Source organism: Fukomys damarensis, unplaced genomic scaffold (assembly GCF_012274545.1).
Source record: "Fukomys damarensis isolate Sample0158 unplaced genomic scaffold, DMR_v1.0_HiC HiC_scaffold_39, whole genome shotgun sequence".
In the NCBI taxonomy this organism is placed as follows: Eukaryota; Metazoa; Chordata; class Mammalia; order Rodentia; family Bathyergidae; genus Fukomys; species Fukomys damarensis.
In genome coordinates, this window is record NW_022900951.1 from 48,996,846 (window position 1) to 49,022,322 (window position 25,477).

A 25,477-nucleotide genomic window follows, 5' to 3' on the forward strand; every position below is an offset into this window, starting at 1 on the left:
ACATGGGTGAAATGTGAGGAGGAGGGGAAGGGAAAATAAGAATAACAAGGATATGCCTTGTATCCTTATATTACCTGGTGAAGGCATGTGTCCAAAAATGCCATTGAAAAAAGCAGGCATCCGAATGCTGCCACCAATATCAGAGCCCACACCTATCACTGAACAGGCAGCAGCCAGGGTGCAGGCCTCACCACCTATAGGGAGTGCAGAAAAAACTTTGAAATAAAAAAACTACTATGTTATAACTTCCAGGAAATAAATTTTCTGTTCTTTCACTTTTCAAAACTACGTGTCTTCAGATTTGAAGTGTGTCATGATTTGAATTATGTTTTGAGTCTACGCAGCAAATATATATATTTTTACAGAAATTAAAACATTTACACTTAATGTAATTACTTATAAAGAAGACTTTACATTTGACTTTATTTATTTGTTTTTTTTTAAAACTTTTGTAGCTCTTTGTCTTTCAATTCCTCCATTACTACCTCTGTGTTTAATTGTATTTTGCAATAGTATGCTTAACTCCTAATTTTCTTTCATGTATATTATATAAATATTTTCTTTGTAATTACCGTGAAGATTACATAAGAATGTTATTTATAAAAATCTATTCAAATTTTTTACCAATTAACTTCAATTGCATACAAACTTACTTACATAGGACTACTTCCCCCGTTTATGTAACTGGGGTCACAAATTACAACTTTATATATTGTGCAACTAATACCATAAATATATATCCAGATTGCACATTGTTCTTTAAATTCTGTATAAAATAAAACCTGCTGTTTTCAACCCAAATTACACTAATACTGTTTTTTAAAATATTTGCTCATAAATTTGTTTTTATCCGAGAAAGTCTCTTGTTTTTTGTTTTTTGTTGGTTTTGTTTTGTTTTTATACCAGGAATTGAACTTAGGACCTTCAGCTTGCCAGGCAGACATGGCGCCACAGAGCTACGTCCCCAGCCAAGGAAGTTTTTCTTCATTCGGCTTTGAGTTAATTCCTTATATCTTCTCATTTCAAATTTAAATATACCAATATTTCTTGTAGGGCACATTTAAGGTCAATATGCTGTATTCCCTCAGGTTTTCTTTATTTGTAAATGTCTTAGTTTCTGCCACATTTAAAAATATAATTTTCTCATGTATAGAATTCTCAATTGGCATTTATTTTCTTTTATCACAATTATGGCATTTCATTGCTTTCTTTCCTCCACAATTTCTGCTTAGAAATCTAAGGCAAAATTTATCGAGTAGCCTTGGTAAAAGATAAATCACGTTTCTCACGCTCCTTACAAGATTCTTTTTTTTTTTGTCTTTGTCTTTCAAAAGTTGATTATGTGTTTCAAGTGAGACTATCTAGAATAATCTTGTATGTTTGTCATTAAGATTTTGAATTTTTAGATCCATATTTTTCACCTGTGTAGGTAGTATAGGGCCATTAATTTTTAGAATACAGTAATTTTTGGCACTTTCTTTCACTTCTTTTAGAACTCCCATAATGCATATTTTGTCTGTTCAAATGTATCCCATAAGTCCTTCAGTCTCTGCTTAAGATTTTTCTTCATGCTTCTCAGATTCAATAATTATTATTATTATTATTATTGGTACTGGGAATCGAACTCAGGTCTTTATGCTTGCAAGGCAGGTGGCAGAACCACTAAGCTAAATCCCAGGCCCCCAGATTCAATAATTTTAAATGAGATCTCTTCAAGGTAAAATGTGTTTTTCTTATGCCTGTTTGATGCTGCTGTTGAACTCAGTTAGCTTTTCACTGATGTGATGAAGTAACTGAGATAATACTTTTTAAGGAAGACCTTTGCAGTAGTAATACAGAACTTTAGACACCTGAAGAAAGAATTTACATGCACCCAACTGCAACAGAACTTCTAAGGAACATAAACAAACATGCAGTGAGGCTACTTGGAATATTATGACATTTATAAGAACTCCTTTATAAGGGGAAAGTTGAAGAAAGGCATAGACACACAGAGACCCAGACAAGACAGTCTCAGAAAACATTTTTTTTTCTTTTTATTGAGTTTATTGGTACAATCTAGGTATGCAATACAGTTACATTCATTACTAGGACGCTGTACCTTTATATGACAGGTCTTGGCTCTTACTTTTTCCCCTTGTCCCTGCCCTCCCTTCACCCCCTCCTCCCCTTCCCATTTACAAACACTTTATTTCCATTTTTTCATTTTCTCCTATTATTTTCTTTCCCTTATTACCTTTCCCCTACCCTTCCCTCTTCCCCTACACCTTTAGCCCTTTTCTTCCTATTTCACATTGTTAATTACCTCATTAGGATCTTATGTACTATTATACTTTTTCACACCAGAGAAACTATTTGGTATTTACACATGTGTGACTTATTTATTTCACTTAGGAGTATATCCTCAATATGTATCCATTTTCCTATGAATGAATCTAATTTCTCATTCTTGATGGCTGAGTAGTATTTCATTTTATAGAAAAACCACATCTTCTTTATCCTGTTTCCAACTGATTGGCAAATGGACTGTTTCAAGTTTTAGCTATTTTTAATTTCATTTATTGATATTGTGTCGATAGGATTTTTAGGACTTCTTTGATTAGCTTTGGTAATTCATATGTATCTAAGAATCTGTCCATTTCTTTTTTGTTTTCCATCTTATTGGTGTATAGATTATCAACATAGGCATTGATGAACTAATGGATTTCTTCTTGGTCAATTGTAATTTCACCATTTCTGTTCCTAATTGCATAGATTTGGGTCTTTGCTTTCTTTCATAACATTGTCTAAGGGTTTGTAAATTTTGTTCCTTCTTTTAAAAAACAAACTCTTTGCTTCTCTGATTTTCTGTATCATCCTCTTATTATTTACTGAATTTATTTCTGCTCTGATCTTTATAATTTCCTCCCCTGCATGAGCTTTGAGTTTGTCCTGCTCTTCTTTCTCTAGAAGCTTGAGGATCAGCATCTGTTTTTTTATTTTAGCTCACTCTCTTTTCCTGTTATGAGTATTCACTGCTATGAATTTCCTTAGTAAGACTGCTTTCATTGTGTCCCATAGATTCGGATATGTTGTATTAACATTGTCATTTAATTGTAGAAACTGTCTGATTTCTTGTTTAATTTCCTCCGTGATCCATTAGTTATTCAGAAGTGCGTTGTACAATTTCCATGTGTTTATGAAATTCTTGACATTTCTTTTGCTATTGATCTCCAATTTAATTGCACTATTATATGATAATATACAGCAGATAACTTCTATTTCTTTGCCCTTACTTAAACATATTCTATCAGCAAGTATGTGATCGATTTTTGAGAATGACTCATGTGTGCAGCCAAAACTAATGTGCATTTCGATTTTGCAGGGTGGGACACTCTAAATATCTCTTTAGTTCATCTGTTCAAGATTTTGATTGAGTTATAGTATTTTTAAATTTTCTGTTTAGTGGATTGGTCTATTAGTGACAGAAGGGTATTGGTGTCCACCACTAATATTGAAGTAGTACTTATTTGATTTTTCATGTCTGTTACTATTTGTTTTATACAGTTGCATTAGTATTTGGTGCATATATTTTATGATTGTCACCTCTTCCTCTTTGTTTTTTCTCCTACAAGTATGTAGTGTTCTTCTTTGTCTCTCTTAATCAGCATCAGTTTGAAGTGCATTTGATCTGCAAAGATTGCTACTACTACTGTTTTTCAGGTTCCTGTCGTATAGAATATTGTTTTCCACCCTTTAACATCCAGTCTATGAGTTTCTTTTTGAAGTAACTGTGTTTCATGTATGCAGCATACTGTTGGGTCAAGAAACCCATTCTGTCAGTCTATTTCTTTTTACTGGTGAATTGAGACCATTAATATTGATGATTGCAGCTGATCTAATATTAACTTATTGTTATCATGACTTTTTCTTTTTGTTTCATTTGCCAGCTTTGGATTTAATTTCTTGGCTTGCCTGATGGATTCATTCTGCTGGACTCCCTGGAATTTTTAACCTCTTTTTTTTTCCTAGCATATTGTTTAAAAGATTTTGTAGTGCTGGTTTGGTACATGCAGTTCTTCAGATGCTCTTTGTCTTTTCTCTGTCAATTTTCAAAGATGGTTTTCAGGGTACATCAATCTGGGTTGGAGCTTACTTCTCTTAGGGCTAGAAATATTTCACTCCAAGCTCTTCTTGCCTTCAGGTTTTGTTTTTGATTAGTCTTTTACGATTCTAATGGGATTTCCTTTGTATTCAGTTTGTTTCTTTTCTCTAACTGCTTGTAGAATTTTGTTGTTCTATTGGTTTTCTGTAATATTAACTATTATACACCTATGTATAGATTTTTTTTTTCATCCTAGCTGGTTGGAGTCCTATATGCCTCAGTCATTTGTATGTCTGTTCCTTTTCCCCTGCTTTGGAAGTTTTCTGCCGTTATTTACATGAGCAGTTTTTTTATGCCATATTCTCTTCCCCTCTTTCTTCATTGGCTCCAATCAGTCTTATATTATTCTTATTTGAATCATCTAGGAGCTGATGGTTTGGTTTCCCATGGTCTCTTATTATTTTTAAGATTTTTTAAATTTTCCTGGTCACTAACTGCAATCCTGCCTTCTACATCTGATATCCTATCCTTATATTCTCCTGTGTAAACTTTCAATGGATTTTTTAATCTCCTGGATATCTGTTTGCATCTATTTTATGGATTCCATTTGTTTCCTATGCTGGGATTCCAACGTGTTCCTTAGCTCCTCTATATTTTTTTTCAGCTTTAATTGAGTTTATTGGTACATTTTAGGGATACAGTAGTTACATTCATTGTTGGGATCTTGTACCTCTACATGACAAGTCTTGATTCTCATTTTTCCCCTTACCCCTACCCTCCCTTCACCTCCTTCTATATTTTTTTAATCTGTGTCTTCTTTAGATTTGTTAATGATGTCTTGCACTATAGACACAATCTCTGTTGTTATCTGAGAAATTATTTCTGATTCCATTTTTCCACTCATCCATTGCCAGTTCAGGGAGTACAGGTGGTAAAGTATCAGATTTTTCCATCTTGTTAAGCTTTGAGGTTGCTTTAAGTGATCTAGAAGTCTGCTATTCCCAGCTTACCATATCCTGGGTTCTTAATGGTGGCCTTCTGAATACCTGTGCTGCCCTGTCCAAGCTGGTTTCTGGCTGGGTCCTGTGCATGCTTAAAATGGTATCTGAGCATGCCTCTCCCTGGGCCTGCCCTATGCATATCTATTTTCTTGGTTTGGGCCTTTTGCTGTGGGCCAAGTTCCCCAGTCCCTGGTGACTGAACAGGTTTCTGGCTGGCATCTGTGCACACTTATTAATGTATCAGAGTAGGCCTATCTCTGTTGCTTGTACACCTGTGCAACTCTTTTCCAAGTGGACCTTTAGCTGGCCTGTGGATCAGAGCTGCTTGGGTCAGGGCTTGGCCCTGAATAGGACCTGTCTGTAACTGTACCACTTTGGCCTAAGTGGGCTTCTTTCTGAGCTCTGTGCATACATATAGATGGAATATGTGCAGACCTCTGGCTGTTGTTTGTACACCTGTGCAGCTCTTTTCTAGGTGGGGCTTTATCTGGGCCTGTGAGTTCCAGATGCTGGAAATGGGGCAGGACCCTGGGTAGGACCTGCCCATATACATGCTGCTGTGACCCAAGCAGGCTTCTAGGCAAAACCTGCAAGCAGTTAAGGATTGAGTATGGGAAGGAACTAGTATTTTCTTTTAAGTTTTATTTCTTGCATCATTTTGTTTACATTATACATTTGTAGTTTTATTATGTCTACTTTTTGCTTTATAGCCTTTCTCATGGTAACAAAAGTTGTTCTAAATTTCCACAATAATTTCAAAATTTCTTTGTTTCTTTATTTTTTATTGAGTTTATTGGTACATTCTAGGTATAAGGGAGGGTATGGACAAGGGGAAAAAATGAGAACCAAGACCTGTCATAATTTCAAAATTTCTGACCCACTTTAATCTGATTTTGATGTTTGATGTTTTGTCAAATTGTGTTGCTTGTGTTATAGTATGTCCTAATTTTTTGTTTTAAACTTTCATGGTATTCTGCATAAAATAATCTGAGGCAAATCAATCTTTAGTATGAGATATTTTGTTTATTTTTTGTGGGATGCTAATTTATGCTTACGTTTTTGTAATTGTGGCACAAAATAAGGTATTTTCATCTGATATCCTTGGTTGGGTCTCTCATAGTATTTCTATCACCACAGAAATTTCAACTATCAAATTTGTTGATACTGAATCAACTGCATTTTATATTTTCTTTCTTCTATGTGCCTTCAACATAACTGTTCACAAGTTTCTAAGAATGGCATTTGATTTTCAGCTTGTGCAGCTTTTTTTTTAATGATTCTGCAGATGGAAAAACCTCTTAAATTATATCTACAGTGCTTAGTTTTTCCAATATATTTATCTGTTTCACAAGATTCTATCAATGCCACAATAAAATGTGTACAAAAGGGTGAAGAAGCATTCTTTTTGTTTGTTTGTTTGTTTGTTTGTTTGTTTTTTGGTACTGAGGTTTGAACTTGGGACTTTGCACTTGTGAGTCAGGTGGTGGAACCACTGAGCAAAATCCCTGGTATTCTATTTTCCTATGAACATGTCTCACACATTTAGGTGGGCTCTCTCCTGGCCTGTGACCCTAACCTATTATTTTCACATTTCTGCTCCTCCCCACCCCTGGTAGGAAAAGAAACCTAGAGATACATGGATATGTCTTGTTTCCAAGTACATGTTAACTAGTAATTGATAAAACCCTGATTATGTTCTTGCAAATTAACTTTTCTGAGTATCCCTTAGTGGAAAATCAGAATACTTTTGAGATATTTCATAATGGCTAGTTTTTACCTTCCCTACTGGAAACTTGATAGAATTTTCTCTAAACCTTTACTGTCAGAACTTGATAGGGCTTCTACAGGTAAAACTGATGAAAATGGAGGATTCTTAAAACTGAATCACCATTGAAACATCTCACAAATGTGACCATACTGAGTGTCTCAGTGAGTTTCTTGTTGTTAGGGAAAAATATCTGAAATCCACAATTTAAAGGAGAAAGGTTTTGTTTTAGCTCACAGTTTCTAGAGCTTTCCTAATTGGCTGGCTGAAAGGCAGGGTAGCATGGTAGAGAGGCATGGACAAGGAGATAAAAACCCTAGCAGGCAGAGACAGCAAGGTATTGAGCCTCACTTTCCCATTCATTCCATTCAGGCTACAGGTCTATTACACAGTACTACCTACACTCAGGGCCTTCAAATTATGCATGCCTAGAACTATGATAAACCAATCAGTGGACTAATTTATGTATCACACACACTTAATCAATATTCGCACACGCTAGATCCAGGCACCTCTGGAAAAAGTCCATGTAAGAGTGCATGAGGCTTTGAGTGGTGCATCTAAGCACAAGCCAGAACACTGAGCCTGCAGTAAGTCATCAATTACAGTTTATGTTTTGTTTCTTCTGTCACCAAGTGGCCTCAATGGTCTCATATTAAGGATAATAGCTGATTTTCAGTTCATGCAGCTGCATCCATTGTTGTGTAGATGGAAATAACCTTTTTACTCTTCATGTACTACAACAGAAACCTGAAGTTATGTTTACATTGTTGTCATCAGAATGACTTTACAAGTAGTTTTTCTTATTATAGCCATTTACAAGCTGAGAAAACTGAACCACTGCAAATCTACTTTATATGACCAAGGTTATTTAATAATGAAACTTCAAAATTCTGTGTTGCTTTAGCACTGACAATCCTTTTTTCCCCATTAAGGTTATTGGTATATTTGAAGCAAACAGTGCAGTCTCATATATCATTGGCATCATGTACCTTTACATGATATATCTTGGTTCTTCTTTTTTCACATACACTTGCCCTCCATTCATCCACTTCACCCTTCTGTACTTACAAATACTTTGTTTTCATTTTTTTCTTTTTCACATTTTCTTTTCCCTTATTTCCTTTCTCCTCCCCTTCCCATTCCCCCTTTAGCCCTTTTCTTCCTATTTCACACTCCGAATAATATCATTTGAAACTTATTTACACTTTTTGTTTTTACACCAGAGAAACTATTCAGTATTTACTCAAGTGTGTCCTATTTATTTCACTTAAGAGTATATCCTCAATGTGCATCCATTTAGCTATAAATGTTTCTAGTTTCTCATTCTTTGTGGCTAAGAAGTATTCCATTTTATAGAATTAAAAAAACCACATCTTCTTTATCCAGTATCCAATTGATGGACATTTGTGTTGTTTTCAAGTTTTAGCCATTAAGAACTGTGCCACTATAAACATGGGTGCACATATATCACTGTGGTATGATACTTTTAATTCTTTTGGAAAGATACCCAGCAGAGGGATACCTGGGTCAAATGGAGACTCTAATCCTACTTCTTTGAGGTATCTCCATATTGATTTCCACAGTGGTTGTACTATTCTGCACTCCTACCAACAAGGGAGAAGGATTCCTGCCAACATTTGCTATTGGTTGATTTCTTGACAGCAGCCATTCTTTGTGGGGCGAGGTGGAATCTCAGTGTTATTTTCATTTGCATCTCTCAAATGACCAGTGATGTGGAACAATTTTTTTATTTGCTATCATCAGGCCACTTAAAATATCCACTAGATATCTCACAAACTTCTAAAAATAACATATGCATAAATTATTTCTTAATCATGGTGTCTGCCTTTGATAAAGCCTGGAGTGGTTTTTCACTTTCATTTTTATTTCTATGTTGATATCTCCATTTACAGTCTATGATGTGTCATACTCAATTGTACCTCTAAAATATCTTTTGTACACCATCTACTTCTTTTTATTAAGAAGATCTACCTGAAGTCACTGTCATTTGTCTCCTATGCTATTAAAATATATTTTCATCTTTTCTATTTGCTACTTCTTTTGCTTTGCTATATAATCAGATATAAAACAAACTTTCTGATTTAACCTCTAGCTCCTCTCAATCTTCATTCACTACACTGAAATCACTAAGCATGTTCCCACATTTAGGATTTTGCACATTCTATTCCCTCTATCCACAATGCTATCTAACCCATATACTTTGGCTCTCAATGAGTAACCAGACCTCTTTGATCCTTTGGTTTTCAACACAAATATTACTTTATTGGAGAGGATTTCCATTCCACATCGTCTACATTCTTGCATCAGCACAGTTTCTGTCACAAAGTTATTGAAGCTCAATATATTTTGACACAATTTTCATAGCTTTATTTCCAAAAAATCCTAAACATATCTTCTCTGCTTCCTTTTCTCTCTCTCTCTCTCTCTCTCTCTCACACACACACACACACACAGGTACAAAGGAAATAAGAATGTGAGTTCTTCTCAAAGATCTGTGACACTTTTTTAACATCTTATCCCATAAACAGCTGACCATTGTTTTCTCAAAATATTTTGCAATAGTGTATCTATATTTCATATGAATTCCTTAAATAAATTGTTCAACTCACCAGAACTTCCACCAACAATATGCTGTAAGTTATATGGATTGTTGGATCGGCCATAGACCTTGTTACTTGATTCATACCACATGCACAACTCACTACAGTTGGTTATTCCAAGGGGAATGGCACCAGCCTTCTTCAGTAATGCAACCACAGTGGCATCTGTATTTGAAATTGCATCACGACGGTTCACGAGGCCAGAAGAATTTGGCATTCCTATAATAGACACAGAAAATAGAGTCAAAATACTACTAAGTAAAAATAATGGCTATCACTTGCCTACTATGAACCAAACCAGCTATTATACAAAAGTAATTCATTTACTATTGAGAGATAGTAAAATGTATTGAAAACTACACAGTACTTAGAATAAGAACTGAATTCAAATTTAAACTTTATACTCAACTATCTTTCCAAATTTTGTGCAAATCAATGAACTTTTCAAAATTACTATTTTTCTGAGGATTAAGCTAGATAATTAATGTAAAGTGTTTAAAATATTTAATAAATAAAAGCTTTTATTACTAATTTTATCCTTCAGCCACCAAAACTAGTTAAGTTCTTTTGTTAGATAGTGTTAAAGATGAATTAGTTCAGAGATATAAAGTGATTGCATCATTGTCATGAATAAACACAAGTGACCAGAAAATAACCAGTATACAGGAGAGTTTGTACAAAATAGAAGTGTCATTTAGATGAGTAAGTAAAGCATGATCTAGTAATCATAGGAAGAAAACCCACTTTTAATAAAAATACATATATATTCCTGCATAATAAAACAAGGAAAATAGAATATGGAAAGACTCACCATTTAAGTTTGTAAACTGAATTTTTAAATATTCAAAGAAAATATATGTAAATATATCCCTAATGTTACAACTGGGAAATATTTTGTAAACAACATATAAATAATAATATTATAAAAATATAAGATTTATTTATTCAAAACTTTAAATATTTTTATTCAAGCAAAATAATGTAAACTGAATCAACAAACAATACACTGAAAAATTATTTGCACTGACACATAAATACTATTACATAATATATATGAACTCCTATAGATCAACAAACAGTAGATGGATATACCAATAACTACTCTGCCATGAAAAAAATATAGACTTGAGTTATTTGTAAGAAAATATGGCATCTTGACACCATAATGTTGTTAGTTAAATGAAACACAGAAGCCTAAGTAGTGCAAGGCTTCTTTTATATGAGAAATCCAAAATATAAATACTATAATAAAAGGTGGATAACAGAAAAGAGGGAAATAGATCTTCTGCAACTGATAAGGACAACAAAAGATGAAGTGGAGAAGGATGAAACAAAAGGGGATAAAAAAAGAATAGAGATATGTAAATACACGAACTTCCCATTAAGAATGTAGTCATTACGTATTGCAAATATATACTAATAAAAATAAAAATTGCAAAAGAAAATCAGGCAAAGAAAACAGTCAAGAATTTTTTACAAAGAATAATGAAAGGCCAAAAAATGGAAAGCACAAGATATGTGATCTCGAATATAATGAAAGAAGTCCAAAGTTAAGAGGGTAAGAAAATCCTATTTCGCACCTATTGCACTGACAAAACATTAAATTTTAACACCACCAAGTATTGGTTAAAAACAAAGAAATATGTGTTCTAGTAGAATGTAAACAACTAAGATAACATGGTAAGCATCATCACAACATGTTGTAAATTAGATTACACTTTCTACCATAAGAAACTTTAAGAGTACAATTTTATAGACACCCAGGGAAAATTCCTCAATGTACACAAATCTATAGTGAGAAAAATGGATACTATATGAAAAAAAGAAAAAAACATAAAGTTTAGTAGATTCATATAATTACATGAATTTTAGAGGTGAAAATAATGGAACTAGAGACAAATACATATATATAGTGAAAAATCACAAACACAATTCATGGGAAAATTATAGAAGATATACAATGTGACAAGGTTTACAAAAAATAAATGGATATAGAAATAATGCTTATTCGGTATTGGATTTATAAGCACATAAAACTATTAAAATATTCTTTTAAAAATTATTTAATTTTATTGGAACATTTTAGGTATACAATATGCTGGTATTCATCACTGGGAATTTGTAACTTTACATACTATACCTTGTTTTTTATTTTTACCCCAATTTCCTGCCCTCCCTTAAAACCTTCCACCACTCATTATTTACAAAGCCTGTGTTTCAATTTTATAATTTTCTTACACTTATTCCTTTTTTTCCCCTACCCCTCCTACTTCCCCTTTGTACCTTTCCTTCCTATTTCACATTATTGATTATACATTTTGATCTTGTATATATATTCAGTTTCTCACACCAGAGAAACTATTCAGTATTTACACAGGTGTGTCCTATTTATCTTACTTAATAGTATCACCTCAATGTGCATCCATTTAGCAGTATATGCTTCTAATTTCACATTCTTTATGGCTGAGTATTCCACTTTATTTTAAAAAAATACATTTTTATTATCCAGTCAGCAGGTGATGTGCAATTTGGGCAGAATACAAGTTTTAGCTATTATAAACTGTGCCACTAAGAAGATGTGTTGACATATATCCCATGGTATGGTCCTTTTAAGTCTTTTGGGAAGATACCTAGCAAGGGAATAGATATGTAAAATGGGACCCATAATTCTACTTTTTGAGGTATTTCCATACTGATTTCCACAGTGGTTGCAAAGTCTACATCCCACCAAGAGTGGGGAAGAGTTCCCTTTTTCCCACAGCCCCAGCAGCATTTGTTATTGGTTGATTTCTTGATAGCACCCATTCCTTATGGGGTGAGGGGAATCTTAACATTGTTTTCATTTTCATCTCTCGAATGACCAGTGATGTGGAACATTTTTTCATATATTTATTTGCTATTTCTTCTTCTTTGAGAAATAGTTCATTTCAGATGCCCATTTTTGGATTGGGTCTTCAAATTTGGGAGGTCTGATATTTCTAAGTTCTTTATATACTCTAGAAAGTAGACCTCTGTCTGAGGAACAGCTGGTAAAATTTTTCCAACATTATGTGTTGTCTCTTCATTCTGTTTGGTTGAAAAACAGAAGCTTTTCAATAAGAACAGATCACACTTGATAATTCTTTGCACTAGTTCACATGAAAATGAGTTTTTTTTTCATGTAAGTTTTTCCTCTGCCAGTATCTTCAGGAGTTGTACCTAACCTCTTTTCCAGCAGGTTTAGTGATTCTGTTTTAATATTTAGATCATTAACACATTTCAATTTTAGTTTATTATATGTTAAGAGATACAGGTCTAGTTTTAATCATTGGGGAATGAAAAACCATTATTTCCAGTACCTTTATTAAAGGTGCTATATTTCCTACAGTGAAGGAGTTTGGCATATTTGTTGAAGATGAGGTGGCTTGGTATTTCTGGAATTGTTTCTGCAAAATATATTCTGTTTCACTGATCCTCAGGTCTGTTTCTTTACCAGTACCAGGCTGCTTTTATTACAGTGGATTTGTGGTCTAGTATTAAGTTGGGGATTGTGATACCCCCTACCTTGTCTTTATTGCCTAGAATTGCTTTTGCTATTCTAGGTCTCTTCTTGAGTCAAATAAATTTTTGAATTGTTTTCTCAAGGTCTGTGAAGTATACTGCTAAAATTTTATTTGGGGTTGCATTGAATCTGCATATCAGTTTTGGAAGCATGGCTATTTTCCCTATGTTGATTCTTCCTAGAGAGGAGAAAGGGATGTCTTTCCATTCTCTATTTCCTTTTCCATCCCTTTTTTCAGAGTGGTATAGATTTCAGAGTGGGCATCTTACTTTTCTTTCATCAGGTTGGTTCCTAGATATTTCATTTTTTGGATGCTACCATGAAGGGTGTTTTTCCTCCAGTTCCTTCTTCAGGGAGTCTTTTGTTCTTCTACAGGAAAGATATTTATTTTGTAATGTTCACATTGTATACCACTGCTCAAATTAATTTGATTATAGAATGCAGTAATGACAGTTTGACATTTTTGCTTCCTATCTTATTCATTTTATTTTTTTCTCTTGTGTAATTGTTGTGGCTAATGTTTCCAAAACTATATCGAACAGGAGTGGTCATAGGGGACATCCTTGTCTTGTTCCTCATTTAAGTGAGAAGGATTTCAGTTTTTGAAGATTTGGTGTGATATTGGCTGTTGGTTTTTTTTGGATGGCCTTTTATCAGGTTGAGGTAGAGAACATCTATTCTAATTTTTGTAGGGATTTTGTCAGGTATGGGTGTTGGATTTTGTCAAATCATTTTCTGCATCTATTGAGATGATCATGTGGTTTTTGTCCTTTGCTCTATTAATGCAGTCTATATATTTATTGATTTGTGAATGTTGAACTATCCTTCCATCCCTGGCATGAATCCCACTTGGTCAGGGTATATGGTCTTCTGGATGATCTTCTGCATTCTATTTGCCAGTATCTTATTAAGGATTTTGCTCTATGTTCACTAGTGAGATTGGCCTTTTGCTCTCTTATGCAGTTTGGTCTTTCTCTGTCTTTGGGATCAAGGTGATGCTTGATCCCAGGATTGAATTTGGGACTACTGCTTTCCTTTCAATTGCATTGAAGTGTTTAAACAGTAGTGGCAATAGTTCTCTAAATATCTTATTGAATTCAGCAGTAAAGCCATCATCACCTGGACAGTTCTTAGTTGGTAAATTTTATGTGCATTTTCAATTTCATTGATCGATGCTGTGTTGTTTAGAATTTGTATTTGTTCTTCATTCAACTTTGGTAATTCATACATATCTAGGAATCTGTCCATAGGTTCTCAAAGTAGGTATTGATGATCCTCTGGATCTCTGCTTGGCCCATCATAATTTCACCCTTTTCATTACTAATTGCATGGATTGGGTGATTTCATTCCTTTTATGATAAGGTTGGAAAACGATTTGTCTATTTTGTTTGTTCTTTGGAAGAACCAACTATTTTCTTATTTGATATTTTGTAACATTCCCTTATTCTCCATTTGATTTATTTCTGTTGTAATATTTATAATTTCTTTCCTTGTATGAGCTTCGGGTTTGTCCTGCTCCTCTTTTTCTAGAAGCTTGAGGTTCATCATCAGGTTGTTTATGTCAGCTCACTTCTTTCTCTGAGTATTCCTTGCTACGAATTTCCCTGATAAGATTGCTTTCATTATATACCATAAATTCCAATATGTTGTGTTGAAATTGTGATTTCATTATAGAAACTATCTTATTTCCTCTTTAATTCGCTCTGTGACTCACTTTTATTCAGAAGGGTGTTGTTCAATTTTCACATGTTTATGAAATTCTTGAGGTTTGTTTTGCTATTGTTCTTTAATATCATTGCACTGTGCTCTGACAATATACAGTGGCTAACTTCAATTTCCTTGCACTTACTTAAACATGTTCTATGAACTAGTACATGATCTATCTTTTAGAATGATCATTTGCAGCTGAAAATGTGTTTTCTGATTCTGTGGATTGAAACACTCAGCAAATATCTGTTGAATTCATTTATTCAAGAGTTTGATTGAGTTATAGTATTTCATTTTTTATTTTTTGTCTGGTTGATCCATTTGTGACAGTGTGGTATTGAGTTCCCCCACAAATACTGACTGTATCAGTGCTTATATGATTTTTGATATATGTGAGTATTTATTTTATATACTTGGGCATACTAGTGCTATATATATATATATATATATATGTATATGAAAGATTGTAATTTCTTCCTCTTTTATTATTCCCTTTACAAGTATGTAGTGTTCTTCTTTCACTCTCTTAATCAGTGTTGGTTTAAAATCTACATGATCTGGAAAGAGGGTAGCTGCTCCTGCTTTTTCTTCAGGTTCCTGTCCCATGAAGTATTGTTTTCCACCTTTAACTTTCAGTCTATGAATTTCTTTTTGATGTAGCTGTGTTTCATGAATGTAGCATGCTGTTGGTTTTTGCTTCTTCACCCATTCTGCCAGTCTATTTTTTTTGATTGGTGATTAGAGACCACTAACATTGATGGTTATAAGTGATATATATTGACATATCCTTGTCATGACTTTTTCTTTTTGTTGGATTCTCCCTCTTTGCATTTCATTTCTTGTCAGGCCCAGTGGATTCATTCTGCTGGGCTTCCTGAGGTTGTGATCATCATTATCTTTTCCTAGGATATTTTTTAAAATTTGTTAGAGTGCTGGTTTAGTATTCATGAAGTTCCTAAGGTGCTATTTATCATGTAAGTATTTTATTTCTCCATCAATTTTGAAAGATAATTTTCATAGTACATCAATCTAAGTTGGAGGTTGTTTTCCTTTAGGGCTTGAAGTACATCATTCCAAGCTCATCTTGCTTGTGGATTTGTGTTGAGAAATCTGCTGTGATTCTGATGGGCTTTCTTTTACATGTGATTTTTTTTGTTTTCTCTAACTTTTTCTATTTTGTTCTGTTGGGCTTCTGGATTCTTAACTGTTATATGCCTTTGTGTAGATTTTCTTAGTGACTGCCTTTTGGAGTCCTCTATGCCTCACTTACCTTTATGTCAAGTTCTTTTCTCCTGCTTGGGAAATTTTTTGCCATTACTTCTGTAAACTATTTTTTATGTCATCTGCACTGTCTCCTGATTCTTCATTGACTCAAATCAGTCTTATATTATTCTTCTTTGCATTGTCTATTAGCTGCTTCATTGATTTCTCATGGTCCCTTATGATTCCATCATGTTCTTCAGCTCCTCCATTTTTTTTTATCTGTGTCTGCTCTGGATTTATTAATCAAGTCTTGCACTATGGGCATAATCTTTGCTGTTACCTGAGAAATTATTTCTGATTCCATTTTTTTCAGATCCTCTTTTGTTGACAGTTCAGTTAGTCCATGTAGTTAAATATCAGATTTTTACATCTCATTTCCCTATAAGGTTGCCTTGGGTTATATGGAAGTCTGGCTTTGAGTTTTGTTTATGTATCTTCCCATTTTAGTCATGTGACTTCATTAAGCCAACTTTTTGGTCACCCAGTGGTCTTCAATTCTCAGCAATCCACCAAGAAGCCTTTACTCTCCTGCTCACCAGTACACCAATTCCTTGGTTCAGAATCGTGGCATTCTGGATCCCTAAAGTGACCTGTTGACTGGGCAGGCTTCTGGCTAGGGCCTGGGAACTATATAGGTTTGCTTCTTGCTGGGGCCCTTAGGTAGCTGTTGTCTGGGAGGGCCTTTGGCTGATGACTGTACACCCCAGTTCCTGTTGTCTGCATGGGGTTCTGCCTAGGGTCTCTGTGCACGAAACAATGATATTGTGGTGAGTCACTGTCTGCAACCTGTATGCCTGTATAGCTATTTTCCAGGTGGGCCCTTGGCTATGGGATGTGTGCCCAAGCCTCTGAGGTTGGGGCAGAGCCCTATCTGGAGTCTGCCTTTAGCCCTGCCACTGTAGTCCAAACAGCTGCTCCCCAGGATCTGTATGCACTTACCACTGGTATAGTGGGCCTCTGGCTGAAGCTTATGCACCTGTGTTGCTCTTGTCCGGGCAGGCCTTTGGCTTGTATGGGTTTGCCCAAGCCTCTAGGTTTGGGGCCATGCCCTGGCTGGGATCCACTTCGACTGAATCCCTGTGGTTCACAGAGCTATTTCCTGGGATCTTTGTGAAACTACAGATGGTATGGTGGGCCTCTGGTTCTGGTCTTTACATTTTTTTTTTTTTTTTGCTTTGGTGTCAGAATGATGCCAGCTTCAAAGAATGTGTTGGAAAAAGTGTCCTCCTCTAATTTATAAAAAAATTATTTTGAAGATTTTGTATTATTTACTTGTATGAACAGAATATTTTATGTTGGCATTTTCATCCATGCATATGACATACTTTGATCATATCTAACCCTCCTTATATGTTCCAGTATACTCCTTTCTCACCTCCCTGATTCTCTTCCTCTTTTCTTATAGTCACCATTCTGCTTTCATGTTCATTTTATAGATTCCATATATGAAAGAAAATATATGATGCTTCTTTTTCTTCATCTGGTTTATTTCAATTAACATGATGATCTAAGTTCCTAATAAATTATCAGTTCACTACTGAATTCATTTGGACCTGGGTTATTTTTTGTGTAGAAATCTTTAAGTACTAAAGATTATTTATTATTTATTTAATTGCTAAAATTTACTTATATTTTCTCTTTATTCTGAGTAAGTTTTATTTATTTGTACCTTTTTTAAGTTTTCTAATTTTTTGAAATGTATTTTTTACATCATATTACATTACAATTTTTAATATGTTTAGAAACAGTACTCATGCCACCTTGTTTGGTCTTGTTTTATTAATTTATGTGTTCCAACTCATTTTTTTATATGAAATTAAGCTAAAATGTATCAGATTTATTGAACTCTTCCAACAGCCACTTTTGGGTTTCACTGATGATACCTATTGTTTTAGAGTTATCTATCTTATTGATTTACACTCTAATCTTTATGATTTCCTCACTTATTTTGCTCTATTTAATTTTCATTCCATTTTCTACATTTCCAAAGTGAAAGCATATTATTGATTTAAAACATTTCTTCTTCTCAAACTTGCTCACTCAAATTTATAAATCTCCCTCTACTGCAGCCCCTTAGTTCTGTTATATTATTATTTTTACTTTCCATTGACTTTTTTCCCTGTACTGTATTTCTTTGACTCATGTGATATTTAAAATTATGCTATCTAGGGCTGGGGATTTAGCTCAGTGGTTCCACTGCCTGTGCAAGGTCCCAAATTTGATAAGTAGTTCCAAAATAAATAAATAAATAAATAAATAAATAAATAAAGAAAGAAAGAAAGAAAGAAAGAAAGAAAGAAAGAAAGAAATAAAATTATGCTTTTTAATTTTTAAATATTTTGGATTTTCAATTACATTTGTGACCAATAGGAAGTTCCAAATAAGAATTTTATCATAAATCGTGGGCTTTTATCAGAATCTGAGCATTCATTTAGGCAAGATACTTGAAGTCACAAGCCTCATTGTTTACATATGAAAAGATAATAATATTCTTATATGTCTACTATGAGTACTAATAAGTATTGAACACAGTGTCCTCTTAGATCATATAAATTTAACCTGGGAATAAACACTATTTTTTCTCTTCTCAATTGAAATTCCTGAATATTTCTCTTCTTTTAAATCTCAGGAAGCAATACAGACAACACTTGAATGATATGCTTTCAATTTTATAATTCAAAATTTGCACCACTTGGGAATTTAGTCCATGGAGGTAAAAATATAAAAAGACTAATACCTTGTAGCTGGAATGCTTCTTTTACTGTCAAAGGAACACCAAGTAATGGCCATTTCTTTTCTAAGATAGTTTCATCTTCTTGGTTTTCTGCAAGTCTTTGATCTACAGCAAGTGCCTCTTTTCTGGCTGCCTCAAACCTAGAAAGAAAGAGTGCAAAATCTAAATACATATAATTATCATTTAACCAAGTATACAAAAAATAAAGCCAGAATGTTAAAATTAATGTACCAACAAGATTCTTGTAAAGACCCATTGGAGCCAATGATTCTCCTTGAAAAGATTCATCAAATGAGCAACAATTTTACATACTAACAAGGATTGTTATAGAAAGATGACCGATGCATCATTATTTTTATTGAAAACAGCATGAAGTAACTTATCAATAATAAATTATGATAGATATCTGCTATGTATGAATGCATAGGCTATAAAAATACTCATTAATGAAAGTTACACTGTTTTTTGGAAACTTTCGTGATGCAATATGATTTAGTAAAAGTTACAGTGTAATATTTATAGTATGGCTTCAATCATGTGAAAATGTATATGGCATTTGTAAACAAAACAAAACAGAAAAAGTAAATAACTATTCCTTTGGAACAAAGGTAAATAAATATTTTTTAATTTGCAAATTTTCTGTAATAAATACAATTCATCCAATTTTCAATAATTATAAAAATATATAATTAAATATATAATTAAATATATTTAAATCACTATGTCCCAAATAATATATTTTTATTATATATTTAAACCAGCACTAAAATATATAATTAGAAAATATTTCTGTAACTGTAATACAATGACTTCTAAAGGGAAATTAAAAATTCCATAAAATATCTGTGTCATATGACTTCAAAACTTTTTAAGAAAAAGCCTTCAGGGCTTAACTATAAGAAACACCCAAAAAGAGAATCACTAGAAACTAAAAGATAACTAGAATCATGAAAGTACAGGACTATACAACACTCCATGTAAGAACAGTTACACACCCAAAATGTCAATCAAACCTTACCATGAGAAATAGCAGCTAAAGCACAAAAATAAAGAAATTGTAAATATACACAAACAAATGGAATAAATTTACAGGAGGAAGTTCATAATCAATAACTTTGAATGTAAATGAATTAAATTCATCAATCTAGAATGTAGTTGAATATAAACAAAAAGACTCAACTATATGTTGTCTGGAAGATATTCATCTCATTGTTGAAGATACACACGGACTGAAAGTTGAAGCTTAGAAAAAGATATACAAATGGAAAAATCACAAGCAGGAACAGCTGTGCTAGTTGCACATAAAGCAAACTTTAAAGAAAAAGCTAACAATAAATAAAAAGACCATTATATATTGAAAAAATGATTGACTCACTGTGAAAGTGACAATATCACAACACCAAAAAAAAGTGGAGTATACAAATTAAGTAATACCACATATAAGAGGGATAAAAGGCAAAAATATAACCAGCTAGAGCAGAATTACATGTTGCATGAGTGCTGTGGCATTGGGAGTATCAACATACTGACAGGGCCTCTTAAACAGTGCAGGCAAAGCTATTTCAGTTATTTCTGAATCAGGAGGTATTGAAAAGTCTCCTCTAACTGTACAGTTTATTCCAGGAATTTTTGTTGAAAACTATGATATTACTATAGAAGATTCTAATAGAAACAAAGTTGACGTACTATCATATATGCATAAATCTTGGACACTGCAAGGAACAAACAATTTACAGCAATGAAGGATTTGTACATTAAACATGCACAAGATTTTGATTTAGTTTATCTCATCACAGTACAATCCATATTTAATGATTTACAAAATCTGAGAGAACAGATTGAGTTAAAGATATGGGTGATACTGCCATGATTCTGGTTTGCAATGTGATATAGAAGATGAGAGCATTATAGATTGAAGTCAATATCTAGCAAGATAATGGTACAACTGTGCATCTCTAGAAACTTCTGTAAAATCAAACAAAAATGCTAAGATAATCTTTTAGGTTGAAGTGCACCAAATTAACAAAAAAGTTGCAGTGCCTGGAAACGCCTGAAAGAAGTCATCGTGTCTGAATGGATAAAGATAAGTTGGAATATGCACACAACGGAGTATTACTGCCATACAAAATGATACATGAGTTATTTCAAAAATGAATGCATCTTGAGACCATGATGTTAAGTGAAATAAATCAGACACACATATTAAATATTACATGGTTTCTCTTATGAGAAACCCAACGTGTAAAGAAAAAGCAAAAGAAGAGATAGTAGAAAGTAGGGAGACAGAGTTTTTTCAAAGAGGAAGGAGATAGAGGGAGGGATGGTGAGAGGAGGAGGGAGGAAAGGAAAGCAGGTTGTAAAAAGGAATTAAAATGTATTATGTAGCTCTTTCAATAATATTTCCCTGTCTGGGAAGATGTAAGGGTAGCAAACACTCTCTGAGATTTGTAATACATATGTTAGAGTATAATATCTTGGGGAAGAAAAGGAAGGAAAGAGGTAAATCAGAGGATGCAGGAATGATCTGAAGAAAGTAAAAAAATAGACTTCAATGAGAAAAAGCAAATAACAAACTACACTTTTTCTCTGACTCCCAGTTTGTAATGGGAGAGAAGAGGCTCATATCTACAGGGACATAGTGAGCATAAGTGACTCCAGAGGCCTCCAGGGAGAAGTGGACCATGGAACATATCAGTAGATGCTGTGAGCTATAACAGCTAGTGAATGACTTCAGTCCAAGCATCCCATATAGACAGGGCTTGGCCAGGCATCATTTTAGAGAGGTGCTAATTGAAGACAAAAGAAAGAACTGAATGATAAGAAGATAGTGCTGCATAGAAATGATGACTTCACTAAAGAATTTGAGGTTATGAAAAGGAACCAAGAAGAAATTCTGAAAATTAAAAAAATAATAAATTGAAAGATTTTGCAGTAAGTATAAATCAATTAAGAGACAGAATAAAAGAACTTGAGGTAAAAACTGATATAGTAGATCTTGTATAATGAGGTACTCAGAAGCCAACAAGACCCAATGAGAGACTGGTTCCAGAGGTCCAAAATGATCTTAAAACATAAAATAATCTTAAAACATAAATGTTAAGGAAGGAATGGAAGCTAGGCTAGTATCATGTAGCTGCAATCCAAGCATTCAAGAGACTGAGGCAGGAAGATCATGATGAATTCAAGGTCAGCTTGGGCTATACAGCAAGTTCCAAGACAGCCTAAATTACACAGTGATACCCTATCTTGACCTGCACTATTCAAGAAAAGGAGAGAAATAGAAAATGAAACTATAGGCATACAAATATTTATTCACTGAAATTATACAACAAAATTTTCTAATATAAAGAATGAAATTACATGAAATATTTAGAACCCACAATAAACACAATTATAAAAGAATACAACACAACACAGTCAAAATCTAAGAAATTCATATCATTGAATACTAAAAGCAACTACAGAAAAAGACCAAGTAATTCAACAATGCAAGCCCATCATAATAACAGATTTCTCAACACAAACATTAAAGATCAAGAGAGCTTGGAGTGTAGTTCCCCAATTAAAAGAAAACAATTGCCAAGCCAACTTATTACATCCTGCCAAACTATCTTTCGTAAGTAATTGAGAAATAAGGACCCAAATGTGTTCATTTTTTATTACAAAAGAATTTTACTTAGTTCTGTAGAAGTATAAAAATTTTATCTAATATACTTCTGATAAGAATTTTTATAGATAAAAGTGCAAGATTATTGGTTATTTTTCACAAATAAAACAAATTCGTAAAAGAGTATAACCAGAACTTAATATTAGATTTCACTAGAAAAAAACTTCAAAGGCGTATACAACACTCTAAACAAATGTATGCAAAAACCAGTTGATATAAAACAAATAAACAGATGTGCAAGTGTATATCAGGCAGTTGGTTGAAGCGACACCTGTTGGTATAGACAGTACACCATATAGTCAGAAAGACACAAAATGACCAAAGAAATATCAGAATCAAATCACACCATCAAACAAATGGAGTTAAGATATTGATAGACTGCATCATTCAAAAATAATAAAATACACATCTTTTTTCAGTAACACATGAAACCCTCTCCAGAATAGGCCATATCATATGCCTTAAAGCAAGCTTAAATATATATAATAGAACATAAAGAATATCTTGCGTCCTATCTGATCATAATGATGCACAGATCCTGGAAATCAACAAGCAAAAGACCAAAAAGAGTGCAGAGGGAATGCATAAACATCAAGTGAACTGACAAGAGAAGAAGAAAATAGGATTCATTGCTACTGAAGAAATGGATCATCGATGCAGATCAAAGGACATTTGACCAAGTGGGTCAGTGGTGCACCCACCCTGGTGAGGATCAGTGAAAACAACTCTTCTGCTCACTGAAAAATAGACTGGATATGGATAGGGAGTCTTACACAGCCAGAGACAACACAGCGATAGTGGGAGACAACATTTCCTGAGCACTCATTTCAAATGGGTTAATACAGTTGTTAAGTGAGCCTTGAGTGATTGGCAGCCAGTGAAAGCACACATTTGAACTCTGATAACCAAAAAACAGTGCCTCCTTTTTCCAGAGCTACTTTGCTGCCTCAGAGGGAAAAAAAAAGGAAGAGCCATCCAGCCATGGTGGAATGCCAACAGATGGTCAGCAAACTGAGATAATTTATATGGAGAAGTAGGAACCAGGTCCAGCAAAACTGTAGGCAACTAGCATGCAGGGTTGCCATTTTGGACAGACAGGCATGTACTTGGCCTATGATATCTGAATAGTGCTGCTTTGTCCCCCCAGGGCCACTTTGCCATCCTTAGAGAAACAACCCACATAGTCACAGTTGGTCAGCAGTTTGAGGGACTTTATGTTGCAAAATAGAGACCAGGTCCAGCCAAACACTACTCCAAGGACCACCCAAGACCACTGAAACTGCCCCCCCCACTTCTAAGAGTGGAGGTATCTCCACTTCTCAATTACCATGAATATAGGCAGGCAAGCAGCCTTTGGCAATGGCAGGAAGGGGATACTCTGCTCCTGTGCTGTGACTGTGGGCAAGAGCAAGTGACCCTAGACAGTAGCAGGACAAAGGAGCCCATCCTCCCCACCTTCTTTAGCCAGAGCATGAAATTAATCAAAAGTGTGGAACAGAGAATCCCAGTCAAGACATGGGAAGGGCCAATAGCACACAGACCTGAGAATAGCCTCAGACTGGCTCAAACACAGGGCACTGCAGTGGCTGAGAGAGCTGAACAGACAGGATCACAACGGGGAAGCCTGAGCAATGACATTGGGAAGGCTGATGCCTGGGGAAGGGTCCAAACCCTCAACCTTGGAAGTCGGAAATAGTTTCCTGTGTAGCATTGTTTTACCAGAGCCTTCACAGTGCATTTAAAGGCTCTGTCTCAGACAATAACACAAAACAGCAGATACAGGAGGAATTTTAGTATTTTTATTATCTTTATTTTTCTTTGTTTGCTTGATTGATATTCCTGCTTCAGTCTGGTTGGGTTTGGGTTTTTTTTGTTTTGTTTTTGCTTGTTTGTTTCTTTTTCTTTTTCTTTCCTGTTGATGATTTTTTTAGGTTTTATGCATTTATACTTGTCCCATTTTATTTGTCTTCTTTCTCTCAACTATCTCTCTTGATTTTATGAAATATCCATTGAATGAAGTATCTCTTGCCTTTTTTGCTCATTTCAATATTCCTTTACTCTTTTATTCATGTTCTCTCCCCTGTTCTCTCCTGTAATATCACAAAGCTTGGGTGTTTGTCCTTTGCCCTTCAGCCTTGCTTCTACTATATTTCTGGGCCCTTATCTCTGTGTTTTGTCCCTGTCATTCTTAAACCACCCCCAAGATAAAATCAGCCTACTAAAGGGAATTTTGCTGCATACAAACTCCCAATTTAAGTAGGATCTTGTTATGCAATAGTAGAGCTTGTTCATATGGTTAAAGGTACCAAACTAAAAGGGACCACATTTTGTCAATTGCTAAACTATGTTAGATACTATTGATACTGCTAATTGTACTACTTTAGGCAAAATGTTATACTTGTTGTAATTAGTTGTTCTCCAGTCTATGACAAAACAGTGATTGTCCACCACTAGAGTCTAGTACCAAAGAACTGGATGCTGAGTTAAACACATACCAACCTCTAAATCTCAAAAGATTGGGAAGGTAGTATCTTGAGTTAAATACCAAGACCAAGAACAACCTACACCAGGAAGACATTTCTAAGTTATAGACTTTTCCTAGAGAAGCCTTGATAATAGCGATAAAGATATTTTCCATAAGAAAACTATAAGCAACAACTCAGAAAACAAAACAAAATTTAAAAATAGAACATGACATGACATAGAAGCAAAATGCAACCACTAGATATCTAGCCTACCCAGGACAAATAAAGGGACAATGGGGTAGAGGAAATTAAAAGCAACCTAGCTGAACTTTCTGAAATGATAGCTACAGAAGTAAATAAACCAATAAGAGAGGCTACAGAGAAAATAATTCTCCAGGTTAAAAACGAAATGGCAATCAAAATGGACATGCTCAATGAAACTAGAGTATAAGTAGGTAAAAATACTGAACTTACAAAATGATAGAAACCATGAACATGCAACACAGGGAAGAAATAGAATACATGAAACAGGTTCAAACAGATATCCAAGAAGTTAAAAACTCTACCAAAAGTACATGCAATAATTTAAACCAGGGTGAATAAAAAATTTCAGATCTAGAAGACAC

General features: G+C 34.2%; 1 protein-coding gene across 1 annotated transcript in view; it reads right to left on the reverse strand.

The window, feature by feature from the left end:
• Faah2 (fatty acid amide hydrolase 2) overlaps positions 1-25,477 on the reverse strand; it is a 186,178-nt gene that overhangs the window by 107,593 nt on the left and 53,108 nt on the right. Inside the window, exons 3-5 of the mRNA XM_010615713.1 lie at positions 18,723-18,859; positions 9,484-9,693; positions 75-194 (exon numbers count right to left, since the gene is read on the reverse strand). Of these exons, the coding sequence (XP_010614015.1) occupies positions 75-194; positions 9,484-9,693; positions 18,723-18,859 (467 nt within the window). The remainder of the gene's footprint in view (positions 1-74; positions 195-9,483; positions 9,694-18,722; positions 18,860-25,477) is intronic.